Source organism: Sinohyriopsis cumingii, chromosome 2 (genome assembly GCF_028554795.1).
Source record: "Sinohyriopsis cumingii isolate HCF-2022 chromosome 2, ASM2855479v2, whole genome shotgun sequence".
NCBI lineage: Eukaryota > Metazoa > Mollusca > Bivalvia > Unionida > Unionidae > Sinohyriopsis > Sinohyriopsis cumingii.
The window spans coordinates 93,518,127-93,541,310 of NC_142962.1; the positions used below are offsets into that span (position 1 = coordinate 93,518,127).

At 35.9% G+C, this 23,184-nt stretch overlaps 1 protein-coding gene across 3 annotated transcripts in view; it reads left to right on the forward strand.

Annotated features, from left to right (window-relative positions):
* The window catches only part of LOC149805383 (protein MMS22-like), a 121,020-nt gene that overhangs the window by 82,285 nt on the left and 15,551 nt on the right, over positions 1-23,184 (forward strand). For all 3 annotated transcript variants that reach the window (XM_089949877.1, XM_089949883.1, XM_089949881.1), the window contains exons 21-31: positions 71-198; positions 2,491-2,581; positions 8,459-8,511; positions 9,141-9,264; positions 9,884-9,958; positions 11,268-11,438; positions 13,291-13,417; positions 15,369-15,539; positions 16,659-16,781; positions 18,236-18,334; positions 22,561-22,608. In XM_089949877.1, the coding sequence (XP_089806003.1) occupies positions 71-198; positions 2,491-2,581; positions 8,459-8,511; positions 9,141-9,264; positions 9,884-9,958; positions 11,268-11,438; positions 13,291-13,417; positions 15,369-15,539; positions 16,659-16,781; positions 18,236-18,334; positions 22,561-22,608 (1,210 nt within the window). The remainder of the gene's footprint in view (positions 1-70; positions 199-2,490; positions 2,582-8,458; positions 8,512-9,140; positions 9,265-9,883; positions 9,959-11,267; positions 11,439-13,290; positions 13,418-15,368; positions 15,540-16,658; positions 16,782-18,235; positions 18,335-22,560; positions 22,609-23,184) is intronic.

Sequence of the window (23,184 nt, forward strand, 5' to 3'; positions counted from 1 at the left end):
CTCAAAGAAAACATGACTATTATTGGAAACGAAACTGTTTATTTTATGCTAAGGAGCCTCATCTTGTCAGTGATTTCAGCTCAGCTGGAGTAGAAAACCGGCATAAATTGTGGAAGCTGATAGAAGTGTATCTGGATGCTGTTCAGGAGCTCCTAGAAGTCAGCACAAATCTCCAGTACTCACAGTATCTCCTGATATGTGAGTACTCTTAATATATCATTGTTCTTCCTTGCATTGTAACTTACTAGAAATACATGGCATAAAAACAACAATACAGGACTTAATAGGCCATGTCTTTTGTGCACTTATTAACAGCAACTAGGGGTGAAATGATTGATCGATATATTGATGTATCACTACTTTTGCTGAAATGATACACATTGATACAAGTAAAGGAGAATCGATACAAATTGATACGATATACAAGTTATTTTAGTCTTCAGCAGTTATAAATAATTATTATTTGTTTGCCTTCTTATTCTTTAAACATAGAATTCATAGAATTTGCAGTCCTAGGCATCATTTTTATTAGTGTAAACGAGAAAGACTTTGAGAATATGCACTCGCCATCTGCATATTGAAACAAAGTGATATGGTTCATAATTTGACCCCACTCCCAATTCCATGCTAATTATCTTAACCCAGCATGTTCAGCTTAAAGGATACATTCCAGATGTATTCCACGTGCATAATGAATATAATAAAGTACTTTACTCATCATTTAATAACCAATTTTACCCGATGTTTCTATATTGAATTTGATCTTGTCTACTTTGGTTGATTTGAAAGCTACACAACCGATGTATCACATAGTGAAATATGTTACATTCAGATCATATTAGTGGTTACTGCTTGTTCCAGCTGAGGTTAAATAATAACTACCAATCAGGAATCAGTATAGCTTATTCCTTGTGTGACAGACAGGAAGTACTAGCAAAGCAACAGAACAAATATCGCTCTGAAGTTATTGATATATAGTGTACTTAAACAGAGATACTGTTAAGGTGTGTGATTGCATGTGCTGTACATAATATGTACGAATTCACACACTTGGAGAACAGTAATGCACGAGCACTCCTGCAAATTAGTTGAAAGTTCCACATATGAAAATGTGCTCAGCAAAGTATAAAATTTTTATTTAACTGTTCTTGTCGCGACATTTTTGTCAGGTAGGCAACAGTTTACACATCTGAAGTCTTCAAGCATGACAAAAATGATTGTTAAACTAAATTCCATTGGCACACTGTGCCCTGGAATAAGCATTATGGCATAGTTTGAACCCTCCATGAAGGAAGTTTTATAAATGCTTGTATAAAATACAGGCCAACTAGAAAACCTAAAATGCCTGGTTCCTGGCTTGGTTCATTACGTTTTCGTTCACCAAATACTGGCTGGTGATAGTGATGATGACAATAAGTTTTAAAGTTATGAAGTATATTGGATTATTGGAACTGGAAAATTGTTAATGGAGATACCAGCGAGTGATTTTTAGCCAGAAGATGATGTTAAATAAGAATCAGATGTACATGTTGGAGGGAAAAAAATAGAGGGTGTGATGGTCAGTCTCCCTTTCAGCGATATTTCGAAATTAAATATAGAAATGGAAGAATACTGAGCCTGATTAAATACAGACAATTTAAAAGTAGAATGCAGTTTTCATTTTTTTTTATCAATCAATTTAGCCCTGCAAATCATATGCTATAAAACCATATGTCCATATCAGGGTTTAGAAAAACTGAATAAGTAAGGATGAAAAAATAAAATTAAGAAGTAAAGATATTTATTTGAATACATCTGCACAAGCAGACTATGGCATTGATGGACTAAAAACCCTAATACAGCATCATGGATCAGATAAGAAATCTGGCATATTAGTCAGTAATCTACTGATACAAGAAGTAAGTTCGTGTTAGTAAAAAATCCTATTTTGGAGCAGATGTATCCAAAAGGTGATATCTGTGAGCTCTAGAAAATTCTAAATAACAGCCACAATGATCAGTTTCCCAAAATCTTCAAGCTGACAAAGCTAGCGATGCATGTGCCCTTTTAGAAGGAAGCACAGACAAATATTCATACACAGATATGGGACAGAGTATGCTAAAAAATAGTTAACAGATTAATACCTATACAACTAGAGGTGACATCTTTTAAAGATTTTGGTTTCAGTAGAGCTCTAACAAAGTGGAGTATTGAAGTGTTAGGTAATTTGTATTTATATATTACTTTGAGCCACTTGCCCAATTTAACACAGTGAAAAATATAAATCTTAAGAATTTAATCAAGAAAGATCTTTCAATGAGCAATATTGCATTGTAGTGTAAGAACAAAGTAATAATCCATAACTATTGACACGTTATATCTGTTATTGCAATCATCCAATGTATTTAATATTTTTAATGGGAATAGTTGCTGTCAATATGATAAATCTTAGATATAGTTTCGATTTTTGTTTGTGTATGAAAAATATATATTTCTGTTCTTCCCAATCAGGTCCAGGTATTTCAACTTTGCTTCCGAGCTGTAGGGAAAGTGAGCTGAGATCAGTTCTGATGTTTGTACAGTCCATTATTAGCTGGTTCAGGTAAAAATCTGTCTTTACACTGTAATTTGACCTCCTATTGCCTAAGGTGATCTGTTGGTGCATTTACAAACTATAATAAGCTGTATATAGTGAGTAAAATTGTACTGTATTTATATAATGATCAGAATTTACGTACAGTAGTCCCCTTCTTGAACGGCCCCCTGACCAGCGGCCACCCGCTCCTTACAGCCAGAATTCCTTGGCACCGACGAGTTTGTGTTCAAAAATACCCCTCGTGAAAGGCCACCCGGTTAACGCGACCAGTGGCCAGCATATTAGTGCAATAATATAAAATTTACCCCTCACAAGCGGCCGCATTTTATTTGAATATGTATCCAGAACCAGTATTTTATTCATAACGTGTGTTAAGTAATCCGATGTCTGTTTCCCGATGTCAGGTTTTCGTTACTGAAAGAAGTGTTGAGTAAAGTACATGTACCACTAAGGTTACTGTTATATCATTTACGCCTCACGAGAAGCCAAATTTATTCCATAAAAACCGAGAAAGACTCAACTTTTAATCCATACAAAAGTGTAAGTACATGTAATCCAGTTAGCCTTACTGCTGTGTTATCATAAGATGTCCAGTTTAGTCACTCTGATAATTGTTAAGATTACAATTATTGAACAGTAGTAACAACTGAGAAGTGGCAGTATCGATGTACAATACCCAAGTCAGCAGGAAAATGGTTTGATAGCCTTTATGGCTTCCCTTTGTAAGATGTTGAGCTTGTTCACTTTAATAATTAGTGGCTATTACTACTGACAATAATTGTCAAAATTATGAATCCTAACGGCCGCGAGGTCAAATCTGCGTGATGTTAATGGTACATATCGAAGCTGTTTTGGCTTCTCTCACTTAGTGTATAGAAATGTATAAAAACAATAGGGTACCAGACTGCGACTAACGAATCACGTGACAAGATCACTTCCTTTAAATACACACGGCAATTTGTTTAGATGCAGACAAAATTGTTTTATCAGTATTGTAGTTGGTAACATGAATAACTTATTGCAAAAAGATCATGTCATCGAGGAAAAGAAAAATTCTCAGTTTAGAAGAGAAAGTGAAAGTAATTCAACTGACAGGGGTGGGTGGGTGTTGAGGATCCTTGCAGAAAACTAATGTCAGGAAGACTCAGATAAACAATATCGTGAAAGATAATGAAACAATTCTGCAGAAGTGGGAAGGTGAAATGGATGGAGAAAGGAAGATTGTTTGAGCAAGGAGACGTTTGTATCCTAATTTGAATGACAAGAAAAAGCAACAATTTTGTCAGTTGAATTGCGATATGATGTCTTTACCGCAAGTAACGGATGGTTGCACAGCTTTCAAGTGGGACACAATATTAAGTGTTCTGTCCTTAGTGGAGAATCAGCTGATGTTAATAATGAAGTTGTCGAAGATTGGAACAAAAGACTAAACAATATATGCAGGGGATATGACAGCAAGGATATTTTTAATTGTGACGAGACTGGTTTGTTTTTTAGACTGTTACCAAGAGAAAGTGAAAGTAATTCAACTGACGGGGGGGTAGGGTGTCGAGGATCCTTGCAGAAAACTAATGTCGGGAAGACTCAGATAAACAATTACGTGAAAGATAATGAAACAATTCTGCATTAGTGGGAAGGTGAAATGGATGGAGAAAGGAAGATTGTTTGAGCCAGGAGACGTTTGTATCCTGATATGAATGACAAGAAAAAGGCAACAATTTTGTCAGTTGAATTGGGATATGATGACTTTACCGCAAGTAGCCCAGAACGCTGTATTGTAACAGATGGTTGCACAGATTTCAAGTGCGACACAATATTAAGTGTTCTGTCCTTAGTGGAGAATCAGCTGATGTTAATAATGAAGTTGTCGAAGATTGGAACAAAAGACTAAACAATATATGTAGGGGATATGACAGCAAGGATATTTTTAATTGTGACGAGACTGGTTTGTTTTTTAGACTGTTACCAAGAAAGTGACATATGATGTGATCTGTAACATAATTATAAAGACAGTTTTAAAACTATGTCAATGGTTATTCATAGCATTCTTTGGAAAATGATGACAGTTGTTTTACATTTATTTCACAACATGCATGTGATTTTTTAATGAAAATATTAAATGTTTTAGAATTAAATGTACTTGTGACTTTCTTCATATGTATTTACTATTTGCATTTGTCATCCCCCTCTAGAAAGGCCACCCTCATTATAAGGCCACTTCCGTGATGCATTAGGGGTGACCTTATAAGAGGAGGACTACTGTACTGTATTTATACAACAATGGGAATTTTTGTACTCTATTTATATGATGATGGGAATCTTGGTACTCTGTTTATATAATGATGAGAATCATTTTCCTTATTCATCAGGATTGCTCTAATGCAGTCTCTAAAACTTTTGTCAAGTTCACATGAATAGTAGATGAAGGAAATGAAAGGGACTGTCACTTGTCATACAGCAGGGATGAGAGTGTCTTGAACAGTTTTATTAAGGTGTGGTTAAAGTTTTTCATTTTAACTATAGTTCCTAGCCTTGGTCACAGCCACCTTTTAGCTAAGTGTATTATGCTATGACCTTATTGTCTGTCCATCATCCATTAATTTTTCCTCTTCTGCACAATAACTTCAGTTCAACAGAAAATACTTTTGATAGGCTTTTTTGTGGATAGCTTGCACTTAATATAAGGAATAAGCCTATAAATTATGGTCAAAGATCACCATGACTTAAAGAAGAAAAGTGGTTTTAATTTCAGTTATACAGTAACTGGTACTATTGCATTGCTTTCCTCTCCAGGATAAAAAAATCACCAGTCACAGCTAATATTCTGTTTCTCTAAGCAGTTACTGGAAGACCATAATTGGAAAGAACATGATCCCAGTCTGACTCCTTAGTCATAGCTAACATTTGGAATACCCTCCTCTTTTTCCTTGGATTATTGTGCAAGCATACATTAGGAGGCTCAATGAACTTCCTCTATTCCTGTCTGAAACCTGTTTCAGCCAAGCATATCCTTGTTTGTTTTGTCTGAGTCTTTTTCTCCTCATTCATTACTACACAGTCCTAGGGACAGGAATTGGGATGATACCTCATGGTCTCTATGGTGGGGGGTTGTTGTTGTTGTTCCATTTTTGATAATTTTAAATGGGTTCTTCACCTTGTTTAGCAAAGTAGTGGTTCTATTAAAATGTTTCCCTGTCTTAGTACCAGTGTCAGGATATGTATAGCTATCCTTATTGGGTTCCTGTTTATACTGTTTTCAGCATTTTTGTTCAGGAGATAAATATGTCTGATGGTGTGTTTACAAGAACCCTTGGGACACTCACCCCACCCATTCGTTGGCTGTGGATAGATGTAATGTGGGACTTAGCAGAACATCACTGCACTTACCAAAGGAAGAAGACAGGTTACACTTCCTCCACATCATCTCAGGATGTGGGAGGGATATAGATCTGATGCAGACCTTGGTCAGCAGATGGAGTTTTGTCTGCAGATGAGTTAAACTGGACTGGACACTGGGCTCCAAAACCGTCACCATGTAATGCTCTTCAAGCAACTGGACACCAGGTTTTGATCGATTGTCTGGAGACTGGGTTCAGGTCAATACACCCCTCCCTTATCAGTTACTGTACAATCACCATGGGGGTGAGGAATTGGGTTTCACTTGCCTGTTTAGGGATGGGGAACCAGAGCAGCATTATCACTTCCTGAAAGTGAGTTTTTGTTTCACCCTAGGGCATCTTGGATGTCTTTGCCATTGTTTTAAGGTATGATGAATGTGACAGGCTGTTGACCTTCTCCAGCTTCATCCAACAAAATGGTGTTGGACTTCCATCCTTCAGTATTTCAGTGACTGGTAGATTCACAACATCCTGAGAAACACTTCCTTAAGAAGCTATTCCTTTGTTGCTTAATGGGTGGCTTGTCTGAGACTAATTCATACTTTAGAGTTGTGAGATCTCATTCCATCTCGGGATTTTATCTTTGTGGGTATGAATTTCCTGACAAATCATCAGAAGGGTTCACATTCCACCATTCAAATTCTGTCCCTCATAGTGGGTTTATGGCCAACACTTGTTGGCTTGCCTTAGACTCTGTCTCCTAGGAACTCCAAATGTGTATTTAGGTCTAGTTTCATTAGCGATACTCACTTGTGCCTTCTTTAGTTCTTGCTTCTAGAAAACTAGAAGTTGCACAAGGACTTTACTGAGTTGGTTGCTAGATTGGGATCTGTTTCTGATTGGAGTCATGAGTCACAGCTCTGGATACAGACATGTTGGATTTGGGATGGTATGCAGGAACCAGAATGGCTTGTTCTTCGGGGATATCAATCTTGGGAAGAAGTGACCCATCATCTTAACAATCTAGAAATCATTTGGTGTTCAAAGCCCAAAATGGGTGTGTTAGCCACATAAGATGTCATTGTGTTATTGTTGCCTTGTACAACTAACCAGTAGTAGTGTTCCTCAGGTGTCCGGGTGGTACTCCTTCCTGTTGCATGGAATTCTGGAACCTCCTACGTTAGGCAGACTTTGAGATTACTCTCAAAGACTGTAATGTTCCAAACAAAAGGGATATCCTGGAAGACAGCTTGTCCAGATGGGGCCATGAGATCCTGATGGAATGGTCTCTGCACCATTCGGTAGCAGAGATGCTCTCTTAACTGTAGGGAAGACTATTACATGACTTGTTCACTACAAGACTGAACAACATTTTGTCTCAGCCATGCCAGATCAGCAGGCATGGACAATAGGCACTTTCAATCTGAGATAGGAATGTCTGTATACTTGCACCTTCCCACCTTTCAAAATCTGCAGGTTTTCCACTAAGTAAGGATCTCCACTTCTTGGTTTATCCTGATCCATCCTCCCCCAGTGGTCCCAGAGGTCATTGTTCAACAACCCATTCAATCTGCTGTTCCATGAGTACAACACAGGGGTCTCTTTTATACAACAACCCACCATTAAGTTTGACTCATCTCAAGGAATCAATCCTCCAAGACAGTTTTTGAGGTCACCTACTGCATTCTCCAGGCTAAAAGCCAATTTCAGAATTCATGATGTAACTTTTTTGTGCTCTTTGTGCATTATTAAGCCCCTTTACAAACCTTTGGAAGAAGCCTCCATTGAGGAACCCTTAAGAGTTTCCCACTTTCCTTAGCATCATTGAGGAGAAGAGAATTTCATTGTCAGTGGAAAATAGTTGTGCACTGTTCTGTGATAACTCTGATTTAATTTCTCTTCTTTGCCATCCAGGGTTCTTGGACAGGAATCAGCTACCTTCAGTAACTCCAGTTCTCACTGAGATTCTCACATTTCAGTTGTATCTGTGCCACAGGGCTTCCCCAAAGGAGAGAAGGGTCATTAATGTCTCATTTTATCCCTCTAGGGTTCCTCTAATATTTTGCTGGCCATTTTCAGGTACAATGTTCACACTGTTAAGAAAGCTTATCAGTCTCCCACTGAGAGGCACCTTTCTTTCATGAGAATTAAAGCGCATAAGATTAGGGTTATTGATGCATCTGGGGCATACTTGAATCTCTCGTCTTTGGATGACATTATGAGAGCAGCCTGTCTCACACCACCATTTCATACTTTTGATCTTCGATCTTTCACACACCAGAGTGAAGGCATTTACTTGTTTGATCTAATTGTAACAGCACAACTTGCAGCCAAGCCATCTACCTGCCTACATTAGTGAACACTGCTACTATAATGGTAAGTGGGTTAGGTAATTCAGCAATGCAATAGTAGCTGGTAGTTTACATTATGTAGTATTACTTGGTACTGTTGGCAAGATGAATTTGCATATTTTTAGAAATTTCATTCTATTAGTGCTATTATGCACAGTGTCTATTTTTTTTATTTTATTTCTACTTTGTTTCAGACAGCTTTTCAAGAATGGAGATAAGTCAGGACAAGCTACCAACCACTGCACAGGCAAGTAAACATAGCTTATTCCACTGTGAACAAGTATGTTGACACTAATTTGGATTTGAGAATTTTATTCCTTCCTTTTGCCACATAATTTGTGGGCAATAGTGATCATTTTAAAAGATGAGTTTCTATTTCTGTGAAGGAGTTACTTTTCGAGAAAAAAGGCCCTTTTCTTAAAGATCGATAACCTCTAATTTGAAGAGCTTAGAGTGGTGCAGGAGTAGATTTCCTTTTTCATGTAATAATAAAAATATGACATTGATCTGGCTTTTTTCCTATTGAGCAGTTTTATCTTAATAAAGAATACTATGTAAAACTAATTAATTATCCTGTCTTCTTGATCTTTTGTATTGTCATGCTTGCTGGCAGAATTTTAAAATTATGTTTACAAAAGATAAATATGTCACTTACACTGAAAGTTTGATAAATTGCAATGCTGTGCTGTGTCTTGAATGTTTCTTTAAGTTTTTTTTAGGTATATGAACATAAAATGATTTATGAATTAACTTAATATATCATTTTAGTGATTCTGGGTATTTGAGTGATTGATGTTTGAGTTATTAATTTAGTTGTATTTTCTCATATCTGTTGAACCCTTCCCATACTGTCGGGATCCTGTTTTTTTTCTTCAGATTTTGCTGATTCCCTGTGGTGTCATGTGTACCCCTCGGTAAAAGAGCTCTCGACCTCCACCTTAACCACTTCTCCTCAGCTGGCAGATGTGGCTGTCAGCTTCTGTCAGATGACCATAGACTTGTAGGTCCAGTTGTATTGGAGCCTTTTGAAAATTTTCTGACCAATCAAAAGTCAGCATTTTAACATTTTGAGCATTAGAGATTTCCAAATCTGGAGCAAAATCCATTACTTTAAATATTTTATGAAGTTAAAAAGACATTATTGGTCAGTGATTTACTTGATAGGTGAGATATTACACACAAAAACCACTCTGGTTTTACCAAAACATCCAACCAGTAAATTGACATTTTTAAGATGTTGGAACAAATAATTGCTGAGGCATTCATATTTATGACAAGAACATGTCTATAAATTTAATAATTAGAAAACGGCATGGTGCCCTCATTTTTATTGAGCCCACCTTAGTGGGAAGTAAGATAGTGGTTACTTTTCTGGCACTAACATCACTATATTGAGTGGCTTTATGGAAAGGTATTGTCACATATATATATATATATATATATATATATATATATATATATATATATATATATATATATATATATATATATATTGAGATTCCCAGAACTGTATTAACACATTTGTTAATACTTTTCACCTTTAGATGATAAATACTGATTTACAGTGCATAGTTAAACATGATGGATACAATATCTAAGATCATAATTTGTATTTTCAGTCCTCCTTCTTTTACAAAGGATAACTTCTCCACAATTTTCCAGCACTTTTCTTCAGGGGATAATGTCAACCTCAGGTAAATTTTACAGTTGTATTTTAGACTTATCTGAGAATACTGACATGGTTTCATTTTCTGCATTTTATGCTCAGTGATTTCTTAGCATGTTTTTCTTCAGTCCCACAACATCTTTATTTATTTAGGCATCTTTAAATCCATTATTCTGTTGTGGCAATGCTTCAGCAGTTTAATGCATTTATATATGAAATTTAAAGTGTATCGATAAGTGTTTACATAGCTACATGTTAATAAAACATTGAAGATAGAGTGTATCAATATATGTTACTCTGCTTGTTAAGATAAGGTTAAATATGAAGTATATTGATTTTTTAAATTAACTTTATGTTAAGATAAGGTTAAATATGAAGTATATTGATTTTTTAAAATTAACTTTCTGTTGTTGTTGTTGTTGTTGTTGTAGGGTTTAACGCCATTTTTCAGCACACGATAGGCTATACATGGCGGCCAGTATTAATGGTGGAGGAAGAACCCGGGAAAACCCCGGAAAGAACCACTGACCCACGAGAAGCTACTGGCAAGCTTTCTCACATACCCACACTGGCCGAATACGAGACTCGAACTCACGCAGACAGAGGTGAGATGGCAGTGACCCGTAACGGAGAGTGCTTTAGACCACTCGACCATAACTTTCTGTTAAGATAAGGTTAAATATGAAGTATATTGATTTTTAAAAATTAACTTTCTGTTAAGATAAGGTTAAATATGAAGTATATTGATTTTTAAAAATTAACTTTATGTTAAGATAAGGTTAAATATGAAGTATATTGATTTTTAGAAATTAACTTTCTGTTAAGATAAGGTTAAATATGAAGTATATTGATTTTTAAAAATTAACTTTCTGTTAAGATAAGGTTAAATATGAAGTATATTGATTTTTTTAAATCTAACTGTATGTTAAGATAAGGTTAAATATGGAGTATATCAATATCTTACTCTTACTGCATGTTAAGATAAGGTTAAATATGAAGTATATTGATTTTTTAAAATCTAACTTTATGTTAAGATAAGGTTAAATATGGAGTTTATCAATATCTTACTCTTACTGCATGTTAAGATAAGGTTAAATAAGTTTACCAGTATATGTTTAGCCAGCTGTATGTTAAATAAAATTAAATATGGAGTGTATCAACTCGTATTTTGCTAGCTACTTGTTAAGATAAAATTAAATATGTAGTGTATATTTGTACTCAACAAAAGGTTGCATAATACCAACAGTTTAGTCTGCCTAGCTGTCTTTGCCAAATTGACATTTCACTATTGCTTGCACCTCTTAATTTTTCAAGCTGCACTTACACTCTTTCTCTAGTGTTAGCTGCAGATTTCTGTCCCATCTTCTTTGTGATGACATGGTCACTTGTCATCTGGAGCGGTCAGTTCCCAAACATGAGGAGACCATTATTAAGGCCTGGGTCCGCTGTTCCCTCCTTGTTCCCACTACGGACTTCACTTCTGCACAACAGCTGCAGGCAGTCACCAGGTACAGTTAAAGTTGTCCAAGACACAGTATTGATGCTTTTCTTAAATGTGCAATGTAATCTTTTGTCACCCATAATTTTTATTATGCATTCCTTTACAGCTACCATGCTGGCGTATATGTTAAGTCATCTACAAACTGCAGTGATCCAGATCTGCCATTGCATAATGCACTGGTTGATCTGGGTGTATGCATTTTGTTAGGAGTAATCTGTGGAATAAAGATCACATACACCCTAATCTTCCAGCAGATTTACAAAACAGCAGATGAGAGTCTGTGTTGTTTGCATTTGAACTTGACTCATAAGTGGGTATTAATGGTATAATTGCTTCATCAGACAAATGAAATAACAAGATCTATCATCATTAACCAATTCAGATAATGTAATCATTTGACAGAGACTTCACAGTGGCAGATTCAAACCTACCAATCCACCCACCTTTTCTTTTAAAAGTATTAGACCTTTTCTGGAAAAATCACCATTTTTGATTAAACCTATCACTGGTTCTCAAAACTCTTTTAAAAAAATCCTGAGTTTGCTTCTGTGTCTTGTTTATAATGATGAAGAAGAAAATAATACTTTCAAGGCTGTCAAGTCAATTTTGATGAATTTGTGCCCAATTTCAATGAAAATTTCTTAAAAATGACTGTAACAACAAATCTGCATAGAAAACATTGCAATTTTACAAACGCTATTTATAAACATTGTTTTTAATGTCTTCTCAATTGTGACAGAATTATTATATGTACACATCTGCAAATTTCAAACATTTTTAGAGTTTTTCCAAACTGATAACTGCCATTTTAGGCATTATGAATTGCAGGCTACTTTAAAAACAAAAAACTAGTTACACTACTTTCTTGTTTTAGTTGCCCAGATAACTCACCAACCTTCTTATAATGTGGGAACAGATCTGGATCCTGTTTTTCTTGTAGAATACCCAAAAGTATGCCCCTAATTTGCTGTGTGAAGATAAAATCCAGTTTTATCTTTTAATTTAAATTTGATATTCCCTCTTGTATTTAGACATAAAAAGTATTAGTTGATGCCTGCAAGAATATGTGTGAGAATATAATTAATAGCTGATTATATTTTGGTCTGCAGCATGCAGAAGTGCTTCTTGCATTGTGACAATTACAAACAGTGTAGACCCTGATCTGCCATTCTGTAATGCACTGTCAGATCAGGGTCTATTCTGTTTGTTCTTCTCATTACACTTAACAAACTGCATAGACCCAGATGCTTTATTATGTGACAGCATGTCTGGGTCTGACTTTTGCAGTTGGATTCAACTTATAAGGAAGTATATATAGTACTCATATATATTACGTGTGATGTGTTGTAATTTTGGACGTTACATCAATAAAGTTGTTATTATGACCATGACCTATTATCATATTTACTCCGGTCCAACTGCATAGACTCAGATCTACCATCGCATAATATGCCAACAGATCTGGGTTTTGTTAGAAGTAATTAGTGAAACAAATAGTACAGACCCTAATCTGCCAGCACACTATTACACAATTGAAATGTCAGGGTCTGTGCTGTTTGCAGATGGATCCAGCTTATAAGGAAGTATATATGGTATGTTACCTGACAAATTACATTACACTTCTAACCTGTGCATGGAGAAGAAAGGTTTAGTAACACTATTTCCTTGCTCATTTATTTACGTACTTAAACTCAGAGAGGGAAACTTTAGAATGACTAGTAGTGGGAAGCAAACCATTTAGCAAAGTCTTTAATGAAACATAAGATTGATTTGACTAATCTTGATACCAGGATTAGTCTGCTCATACTTATCCATAACTTTCTATCCTTAACTTTGTATGATCCTTTTACTTCATATAGGAGTGTTTTGCAGCTAAGTGAAGTGAAGAAGATTTTCCAGACTGCTGATTTTCCTGTCCCAGACAGTCTTGATGCATGTATAACAATCTTTCCTAAGGTTGTCAGTATAGCTTATGGAAAATTAGAGGTAATCATGCAAACAAATAGTTGTTGTCTGCACCTTTTTTTTCCAAATGATAACTGGGAACAGTGTTATCATATGGAGTTTCTACAACATTGGATAATTTGGGAATAATAAAGAATGCATAATGGTTATGGAATAGCCATCTACCACAGGGGTTGAAGATTCAATTGCTCACCTCAAAATGGCAAGTAAAAGTTTCAGGTGGTAAAGTGAATTTTCAGTTCACTCAGTCATTCACTATGGCATGTATTGATTCAGGGCTGACCAGTCTTCCCTTGAAGAAAAAGAAATGTTTTGTCAGAAATTATTGACAATTTTTTAATTGAAAGTCCATACTTTCTGCCAGAAGTTTGTTTGTTTTCCATTTTGTTTTGATCAAGCTCATACAGTTGCTTTCCTCCAACTGTTCAGTACTAATAAATGCATTCCAGAGAGAGAGCAGAATGGTCTCAATTTATAATTACTTAAAACTGGTCTTAGACGGGTCACATTATAAGATGGAAACAACCATACTGAATTTAGGTCATTAATATGATTTAACTTTTATATTTCTATAATAGCTGGCTGAATACAAATTTATTCTGGGTGAGTACAAAATCGTTACTATTTGCCTGAGCAAGTTGTTTGAACCACTTAATGAAACTTATATACCATGACTAAACTATGTGTTGGTTGACATAACCACTCTCTGCCTCAGGGTCAAGGTCATGGCAGCTCTGTGACTTATATCCTTGTCTGGAGTATAACTCTTGAACCACTGAAGATATTTTAATAAAACCTTAGTAACATCTATATATGTCACATACCATAGCCATGCCACCTGTTTTAGGGCGACAGTCAAAGCAAAGATAAATGTAGCTCTAATTTATATCCTCGTCCCTTGTATAACTTGACCCACTGAAGGTAATTTAATTAAACTTTAGCCAATGGTATAGTATGGCTGTACACTGTCACATTCATTAACCATTCTGCCTGCCTCAGGGTCAAGGCTACAGCAAGGTAAAATATGAATCAGTGACCTCTTTCTATATATGGGTTTAGCTTTTGAAGCAATTTAACTGTTGTAGCCTGTTACATATGCTGACTTGGTAGTGTCTGGCATTCAGAGCTATAGCCCTTACCTAAATAGGCCAAGGTCAAGATAAAAAGGGTTAATATAAGCTAGTGGTCTATTTCCTTTCCTCGGTTGTCAGTTATTAAATCCTACATATGTTTTGATGAAGCTTTACCCAGGTCTGCACCTTACCATATAATAGTAAAGTCCCTGATGCAGAGGTCAAGGTTACCAGTAAGGAAAATGTCATGAGACAGGTGTATGTGTGCCATTTGCAGTACACTTATTTAGACTTGTTTATGCATCGAAGCCTTTCTATGAAAACAAGGTTTTTAAGTACTCTTGTCTAGACTGTTGTTTATGTGTAGGTATTCTTTTTAAACAAGCCTTTCTATGAAAACAAGGTTTGCAGTACTATTATTTAGACTGTTGTTTATGCATAGGTGTTGTTCTTAAACAGGCTGTTCTAAGAAAACAAGGTTTGGTGGTAATTAGTGTAAATCAGACCTGACAAACATGGCTTTTATTTTTGGTATTTTTCAGGAATCTCCAAACTACTTCTACATAAGAGTTTACTGGTAACATGCTTCTGTTTCACAAGAATTGTTTCATCCGATTTTCTCATAATACACTTACCTTTAGTATCTTTTAGAAAGTGGTACATAGTCCTACATCCCAATCTAAGGATCATTGGTGTGCTACACACTGAACCTTCAGACAGATGTGTGCACAAGTACAGACACATTTAACATAACATGGTTGTGATGTTGGTCCATATTTCTCTGAATAAGAAATTAGGTAGATTAGTGTCATCCATAGACATGATGGCTAACCTCACAAATATCTTAAGTTAGCATGCAGTCTTTTGTTTTCTGACCTTTGATTTGGCTATCTTTTCAGACTTGGTCAGATAAGATGCAGTTTCGGTCACAGGTGATGTCCTACTTCAGTGATATACCCAAGTATGTGAGCCTGGTTCTGAAGAATTTTGGTCCTGCAGATATTCTGAACAATATGTACAGAGTTGTTGGTCATATTGTCAAGCACTGTGCATCTTTACTATTTGTACAGGTACTTCTCAGTGTTTATGAAACCCTCACTACTTGGAAAGCAAGACATGGCTGTTACTTTTCTGACAGGCCCCTGAGTGGCCAAGTGGTCTAGAGCGCTCACCATTCCAGATCACTGCCATCTCACCTCTGTCTGCATTGGTTCAAGTCTCGGGATTGGCTAACATGGGTACATGAAAAAGCTTGCCAGTAGCTTCTCGTGGGTTGGTGGTTATTCTTTTGGTTTTCCAGGGTTCTTCCTGCACCAGTTATATTGGCCACCATGTATAGCCTATCTTGTGCTGAAAAATGGCATTAAACCCTACAACAACAACTTTTCTAACAATAGTTATGATGGTAATGTCAATATTTCTGTTCAGGTTGTGGCTGAACTTTCTCATTTGCTTATATTTAAATATAAATAAAAAAATAACAAACGATTAAATTAAATGTACATAAAAATACATACATACATACATATTGTGACAGCATACAAAATTAACATGGGTTTTGCAGTTATAATAATATCATAAAAAGTATTGTTTTACTGCTGTTAATGCCTTTGTCAGGATAATAAAATAAAAGGGATAATTTTCTGATAGTTTATAGGAATTAAGTATTCTTATCAATTAATCCCAGAATTTTAATTATTCCTCTATGATGATTTTATTGTCTTGATTGTGCAGCATATGCATATAGTTAACATTTTCTGGTGGTGACTACAAAATCTGTCGTTCTTGACATCAGTTTAAGATTTTCATTCTTCTTGCCTGTTATCAGCATAGGTATAACTTCTCTAACAGAGACAGTGATGGTGGCATCTACAGTATTTAGACACTGTGTTAAAGTTTTTGAGAATTATATATACGTATATTCTACACAAGTTATTGTGTTCAACTGGAACGATGCTGTACTGTGTTACTTTATGCCTTAAGTTTGTACTCCGATATGCTAGTGTGTCATGTGAGCAAAATGTTTTGTTATAAAGTCTGTCCCTTGTTAACACTTTGTTGAAAACATGTTCATTTTAAAAGTAATATATGGCAATGATGAGATAATTCATGGCAGAGTTTGCAGGCTAGATACCGAGCCTTTATGAGTATATAAATTTGTCTCAGTTCATTGCTTTTTTCCATTTCAGTCCCAACCAGACTGTCCCCTCCCCAGTTTAATAAATACCATGATAACACCTCATTACATCTTCAAGACAGATAAACCAGTGAACTCAACCTTTTTGTCTGCTGTTAGGGATCATCTGCATCTGGTGAGCAATATTGCCCTATCTGGTCTTGCTAAATAGCTTTGATTGATTGATTTATTGATCGTAGGAGAGTAGATACAAACAATTACATCATTATTTGGGTAAACATAATAAAAGTGCTTATTAATAATAATAGCAACAACAATATATACTGTTAGTTGAATGTATTCCATTTGTTGTTAATATATCTTGACCAGAAATGCAGTCATAAATTTTACCAACAGAAGGTAGTTAATGTAACTGGCTTAAATAATTGTATCATAATTCTAATTATCATGCAAGGCATTAATTTGTTTGTCTGAATGCAGCAGAACACAAGTAATATGTTTATACCTCCTACATACAGAAAAGTCTATTTGTTATGATGTTGTCCATCCATCTGTCCATCTGCCTGTTTCCAATTTCATTTCCACACGATCTAGAGGTACCAAACTTTGTGGATGGCTTGCACTTGGGTAAGGAAAAACCCTATTGATTTGAGGGTCATAAAATCAAAGGCATACCTGCTAGAACATGATGTATCATGCAAAAAAACCACAATTTTTTACTGTCGTTTGTTCTACTTTACAGACCTTGAGAAAATAATTGTGGTAAAAAATCATAGGCCAGCGTTACTGTGACTGACAAGGGGATGCGAGGATGATCCATTTTTCACAAAAATTTCAATTTTAACAATGTATCTTCACCAAACATAATGGATAACTCACACATTAAGTAAGATTGAAGCATATTGATTTTGAGGTCAAAGAGTAAAAGGTTCTAGCCTCTGTCAGTGCATAACTTTAGTTCAGGACTACATACCTTGACCAAAGTGTATTTAGAGTTTGCTCTTAAAGTACAGGAGAGGCCTATTGAATTTGGGATCGCAAGGTCAACAGTAATGGCCAAAGGAAATTTGGTTTTGCAGAATAGCTTTTTTTCAGAGCAAGTCCCTTGACCAAACTTGACAGATGCCTTGCACATAAGACTGTTGTAGTAAGACACAATTGGAACCCAGAGAAGGCACCTTTAATGTCTGGTAGATGAAAGTTAGAATTTTCTTTCATTTTAATGTGAACTCTTTGATCAGTTATTGTACCTTAATCAATATTTTTAAAAAAATGCCTTCCCTGGGTATTATATATGTTTAAATTGAACAGCCCATATGGTAATGTAGAAACCTATAGATTCTGGGGCCTAAAGGTCAAAGGTTATAATCATGGAGCATAAAGGACTGTTAAACAGGGGACAGACATGTAAAGTGACATCCATAGTGCTATCATTTTAATTTAGAACTGAGATGGAGATATTGTTTTAATTTTCTTGTAGTAAAGTCCTGTTTTTGATTTAAATGATTTTAGGGGTTTAAATTTAAACAGATTTTCAGTGCAGCAGGAAAAGCTTACATGCATTTATTATTTGTTATCAGCCAATAAATTCTTTTATATTTTTTTTTAAATTCACTTTTATTTCTTCAGTTTGTACAGGGTCTTGGACGAATGGACTACATGAAAACTGCATATGTTCACAGGAGACTGAAAGATATTGTGACTGTCTATCTACCAAAATTTCCAGTGGTTTGTATTCTGATCTGTTTTCTCAGCATCAACAGTCTAAATTCTTATTAAAGTAATCACTCTGTCATTAGGTATTTTAACAAAGCACACCATTACACTAGTGCCCCATTACATCTTGATGCTGGTCAAGTTTGAGTGTTTGAAGTTGAACCCTTAGCATTTATTTCATAATCAGTTTTTTTTTTATCTTGAGACATAGTGGTCACAATTTCAGCTAATTGGACATCAAATTTCTGTTTTAGTTTTTATTAAAAAAATAAGGTTAATATCCCTGGTTTGAGTTAGTGAGTGGTTACACATATGGCCCAAAACTACTACAGTGTAGAAGAAACACCATAGAAAATAAAAGCCATCAAAGGTCAGGGTCACAGAAAAGATTTTTAGGTGGTGTGGTCATTGGTTAGAGTTTTTGGGATCAGGCAGTATCAGTTTTTCAAGCCTAATGTGAATTTCTTATTCAAAACATTGGCACAATATGGTATCAGATTTGGCCTTTTATTTGGTTTTTAAAAAAATCAATCCCATCCAACATGTTTGAAAGTTTTGAAACCCTGCTAAGTAGTAGTGATTCATATTTAATTTTGTGTGTGTTTTTTTTGCATGGAATAATAGATCTGATTTCAGATTAACTAAAACTTAGAAAATTCTAGAAGTTTAAATTTATACAATGCTAATTAGTGACCTTGACACATATACGTGTCGATACTAAAACGTAATTGTGCTTTATCTTTCCTTAAGTTAATCTAAAAATAATTTTTGAATTCATATGCATCATGATCTATTCTGGAATTGTCAAAACTCATGCTTTATTGTGCACATTAAAGAGAGAATTATTATGGATTCACAGTTGCTAATATGAGATCAGATGGTGAGTACTCTTACAAATCATGCTATTCATTTGCTCTTTTTCATATACATATATGTACCAGTGCATGGTTTTCCATAAAGTTTATTAATAAATATGCAAGTAATGTTTTTTGTATTTTTTGTTTAGTATGTTACTATTTAAGTTTTGTGCCCAATCCCATGTAATCTTGTGTAGCCTAGCTGATATATATTCAGTTATCTTCAGTAGACAGACTTGTTTTGATACTGTCTAATATATTATATAACACAGTGGTACTCTATTGTTGCCAACCATTGTGTTATGGCTGGGTATCCCATTATGAACATACAGACATTAATACACACTTGTAATGTCACAGAACTCATAGACACATGAAACTAGCATGAATCATAGTTTTGTGGGTGTAAATTCATTCTATCAAAGCTTTGGGAATTGTGATCACACCGGGGGGGGGGGGTGGAGATCAGTTTCAAATAACTCTGGAGCTGTATGTCTCACATGTATGAGAATTGTGATCAATGACCCAAGAGTCAACACATTTCAGACTAGAACCCCTGGGCAATTCCCTACAGTCTTTACATAACCACGTTGTCTTATCCCCTGGGTTACAACAGAGAAACTATTGAGATCCCCACCTTATAACTACATGTACACATACTGGGCATGAAGTTACAGAATTTATACACACACTTAATACTGACTGTGGGATCAAAATCATTACAACCAAGGGACTTAGAACTTGAAAACTAGTAAGATCACCACCATATAACACTGGTCAACAGTGAAATCATTACTGACTTGAAAAGGCCCTAATCTGTAGTATTTTGGTGTGCCGAACACGAATATAACCGTGAAAAATTTGTATTGGCTCTCGTTTTGAAGATATTCATATACCTCATTTTCTATGTTTCACTGTGTAAATTTCTCCAGTAGGACTGCAGCAACATCCGGAATAATGATGTAACATTGCATAATACCATCATGCTCACATCATCCACAGTTGATTGCATCATTTTCTGATGCAATGCAATACTAATGCCATGCGGCTGCTGAAGTAAGTTGACGTCAGCAGTGTACTATACATGTGTAGGCCTATTATACTAATGCCAGGCGGCTGCTGAAGCTGACGTAAGCAGTGTACTATATAAAGCCCAATCAGATAGGTTCAGCATTTAAAATATTTTAGACGTTGTGCGAGACAGTTCAAGCTACTGTTACATAAAACTTATTATTTTATCCATTTACGTACAATAAAGAACAGTAATGCCTCGAAAGTGTGTTAATACCGCGGACAATTTTTGCTATATTTGTGGGGAAGTGACATTTGCCAACCAGAAGAAAAGTATCAATTCTCAAGTGAAGAAGGCATATCATCTTTACTTCGGATGCAAGGTTGGTGACCAAGACAAGCCTTGGGCTCCGCATATATGCTGTGCTACATGTACAACACAGCTTTCACAGTGGTTGAATTGCAAAAGGTCATCAATGCCGTTTGCAGTCCCAATGGTGTGGAGAGAGCCAAGCAACCACCTAAATGACTGTTACTTCTGCTTGGTTCCTCCTCTTTCCGGCGGAATAACGAAGCGAAAGAAGTCGAGAATAGTCTACCCAAACATTCCGTCTGCATTGAGACCAGTTCCACATGGTGAGGGACTTCCTATTCCAGAACCTCCAGCAGAATATTCTCTTGATTCATCTGACGAAGACAAAGGTGAGTCGACCTGTTCTTCTCCTGGTCCATCAGCATGCAGTGATCCAGATTTTCACTGTGGTGCATCATCAACCCCACACAGAATAACACAGGAAGAACTAAATGACCTGATTCGTGATTTGGACTTATCAAAGAACAAGGCAGAATTGCTAGGATCAAGACTCCAACAATGGAATCTTCTAGAAGAAGATGTCACAATTACTGCATATCGAAAGCGCCACCAGCAATTGGAGCCTTTCTTCAGAAAGGAAAGTAATCTGATATTCTGTTCCGATATTGAGGGCCTCATGAATGCTTTAAAAATCACTCATGACCCACAAGAATGGAGACTATTTGTGGACTCTTCGAAACTGAGTCTCAAGGCTGTGCTTTTGCACAATGGAAACATTCTTCCATCTATTCCAGTAGCGTATGCTGTCCACATGAAAGAGACATACGATAACTTAAGGCAGCTACTGAATTCCATTGAGTATAACAAGTACAGCTGGCACCTCTGTGGTGATTTGAAGGTAGTTGCCCTTTTAATGGGACTGCAGCAAGGATATACAAAATACATGTGTTTCTTATGCGAGTGGGATAGCCGAGCAAGGGAAATGCACTACATGAGGAAGGAATGGACTCACAGGCAGAATGTAGCCATTGGAGAGAAGAATATCCAACACCCAGCTCTGGTTGAGGCTCAGAAAATCTTGCTACCACCCCTTCACATCAAACTAGGTTTGATGAAGAACTTCGTGAAAGCCATTGACCGGACTTTGCCAGCATTCCGATACCTGCATGAAAAATTCCCTCGACTCAGCGAAGCAAAGATTAAAGAGGGAGTTTTTGTGGGTCCTCAGATTCGAGAGCTTTTCAAAGATGACCGGTTCAACAACTTGCTGGAAGGTGACGCGAAACAAGCATGGAATGCTTTTCGCCTAGTTTCTACAAACTTCCTCGGAAATGTTAGGGCAGAAAACTATAAGGAACTAGTAGAAGACATGTTGATGAAGTATAAGAAACTTGGCTGCAATATGTCTCTAAAGATTCACTTCCTTCATTCCCATTTGGATTTCTTTCCTAGCAACTGTGGTATTGTTAGTGATGAACACGGCGAACGTTTTCATCAAGATATCGCAACAATGGAACAAAGATACCAGGGAAAATGGTCCACTACAATGCTGGCTGACAACTGCTGGACACTCCTCAGAGATGCTCCCGAACAGCTGTACAAGAGACAGGCGAAGAAATCTAAGATGTAGTCAATGACTTGATTTTTTATAGGTAGGCTATTACAGTTGACCTTTTACTATTGGAATGCATTTCGTTATGTAAACATTAATTTCTTGCAGATTACAAAAAAACTAGAGCCAATTTTGCAATTTGACTGTCATATTCGTGTTCAGCACATAAAAATTGATAAGAATTGACTAATTTTATTTCAGTAACATGACTTTTGTAAAAATTTGTTGTCCAGTGTAATCATTCTTGCTGAGCTGAACACTCAACTGACATTTGCCCTTTGGGCAGTCCTTACCCTCAGGGGCCTACCAATGAGGCTCAAAATTAGAGGCAAGTATCAGAACATGGAAGTGTGGGGATATGCTTTATGAACACACAACTCAAGTGTATGGTTATAAATTTGCTATTTTAGACTTTAAAGCTAAGTTTCATGTTGATACTTTGCAGAAACACCAAGCTGGAAGTCTCATGCCTTCATCAGTTCATCCACTAGTTGTAAGTAATATATTTGTATGTATATATTGCATCACAGCTTAAGTACCTTTTATTATTGTACACAGTTATCTTGTGTCACAGTTAGAATTTTTTTGTTATAACTCACAGCTACTTAAATAAATTTTCCAGACTTCAATAATCGGCACCATGTCTGCCATTCATAACATACAGAGATAAACCTGTCATGAAAGTCTACCCCTTCTGCCAAAAAGAGCAGTTTCTCATTACAGATCATCTCTCATGATAAGTCTGTGTAGGTAGGCCAGTTTTCAAGGTCAGACTTGAACTGGGTAATTCTCACAATTATGGCACATGCATTTTATTTTTAATTCATTTTTCTTGTTAAAATATTTCATGCATTCATCCAAAACAATTGTAAATAGTAACAAGGATTTTGTATATAATAAAACATTCACATTTTTAGTTGTGAAGTTGTTACCATTTCCCTGATCAGTTGCAATATTTAGTGCTGCTGTTCAGGTCAGACCTGGAGTAAATCACAGGAGCTCATTGTTGCTTAGAATTTACCTATATATAGTACTGGTACAGAATTAACTCATCAAGAAAATTAAAAAT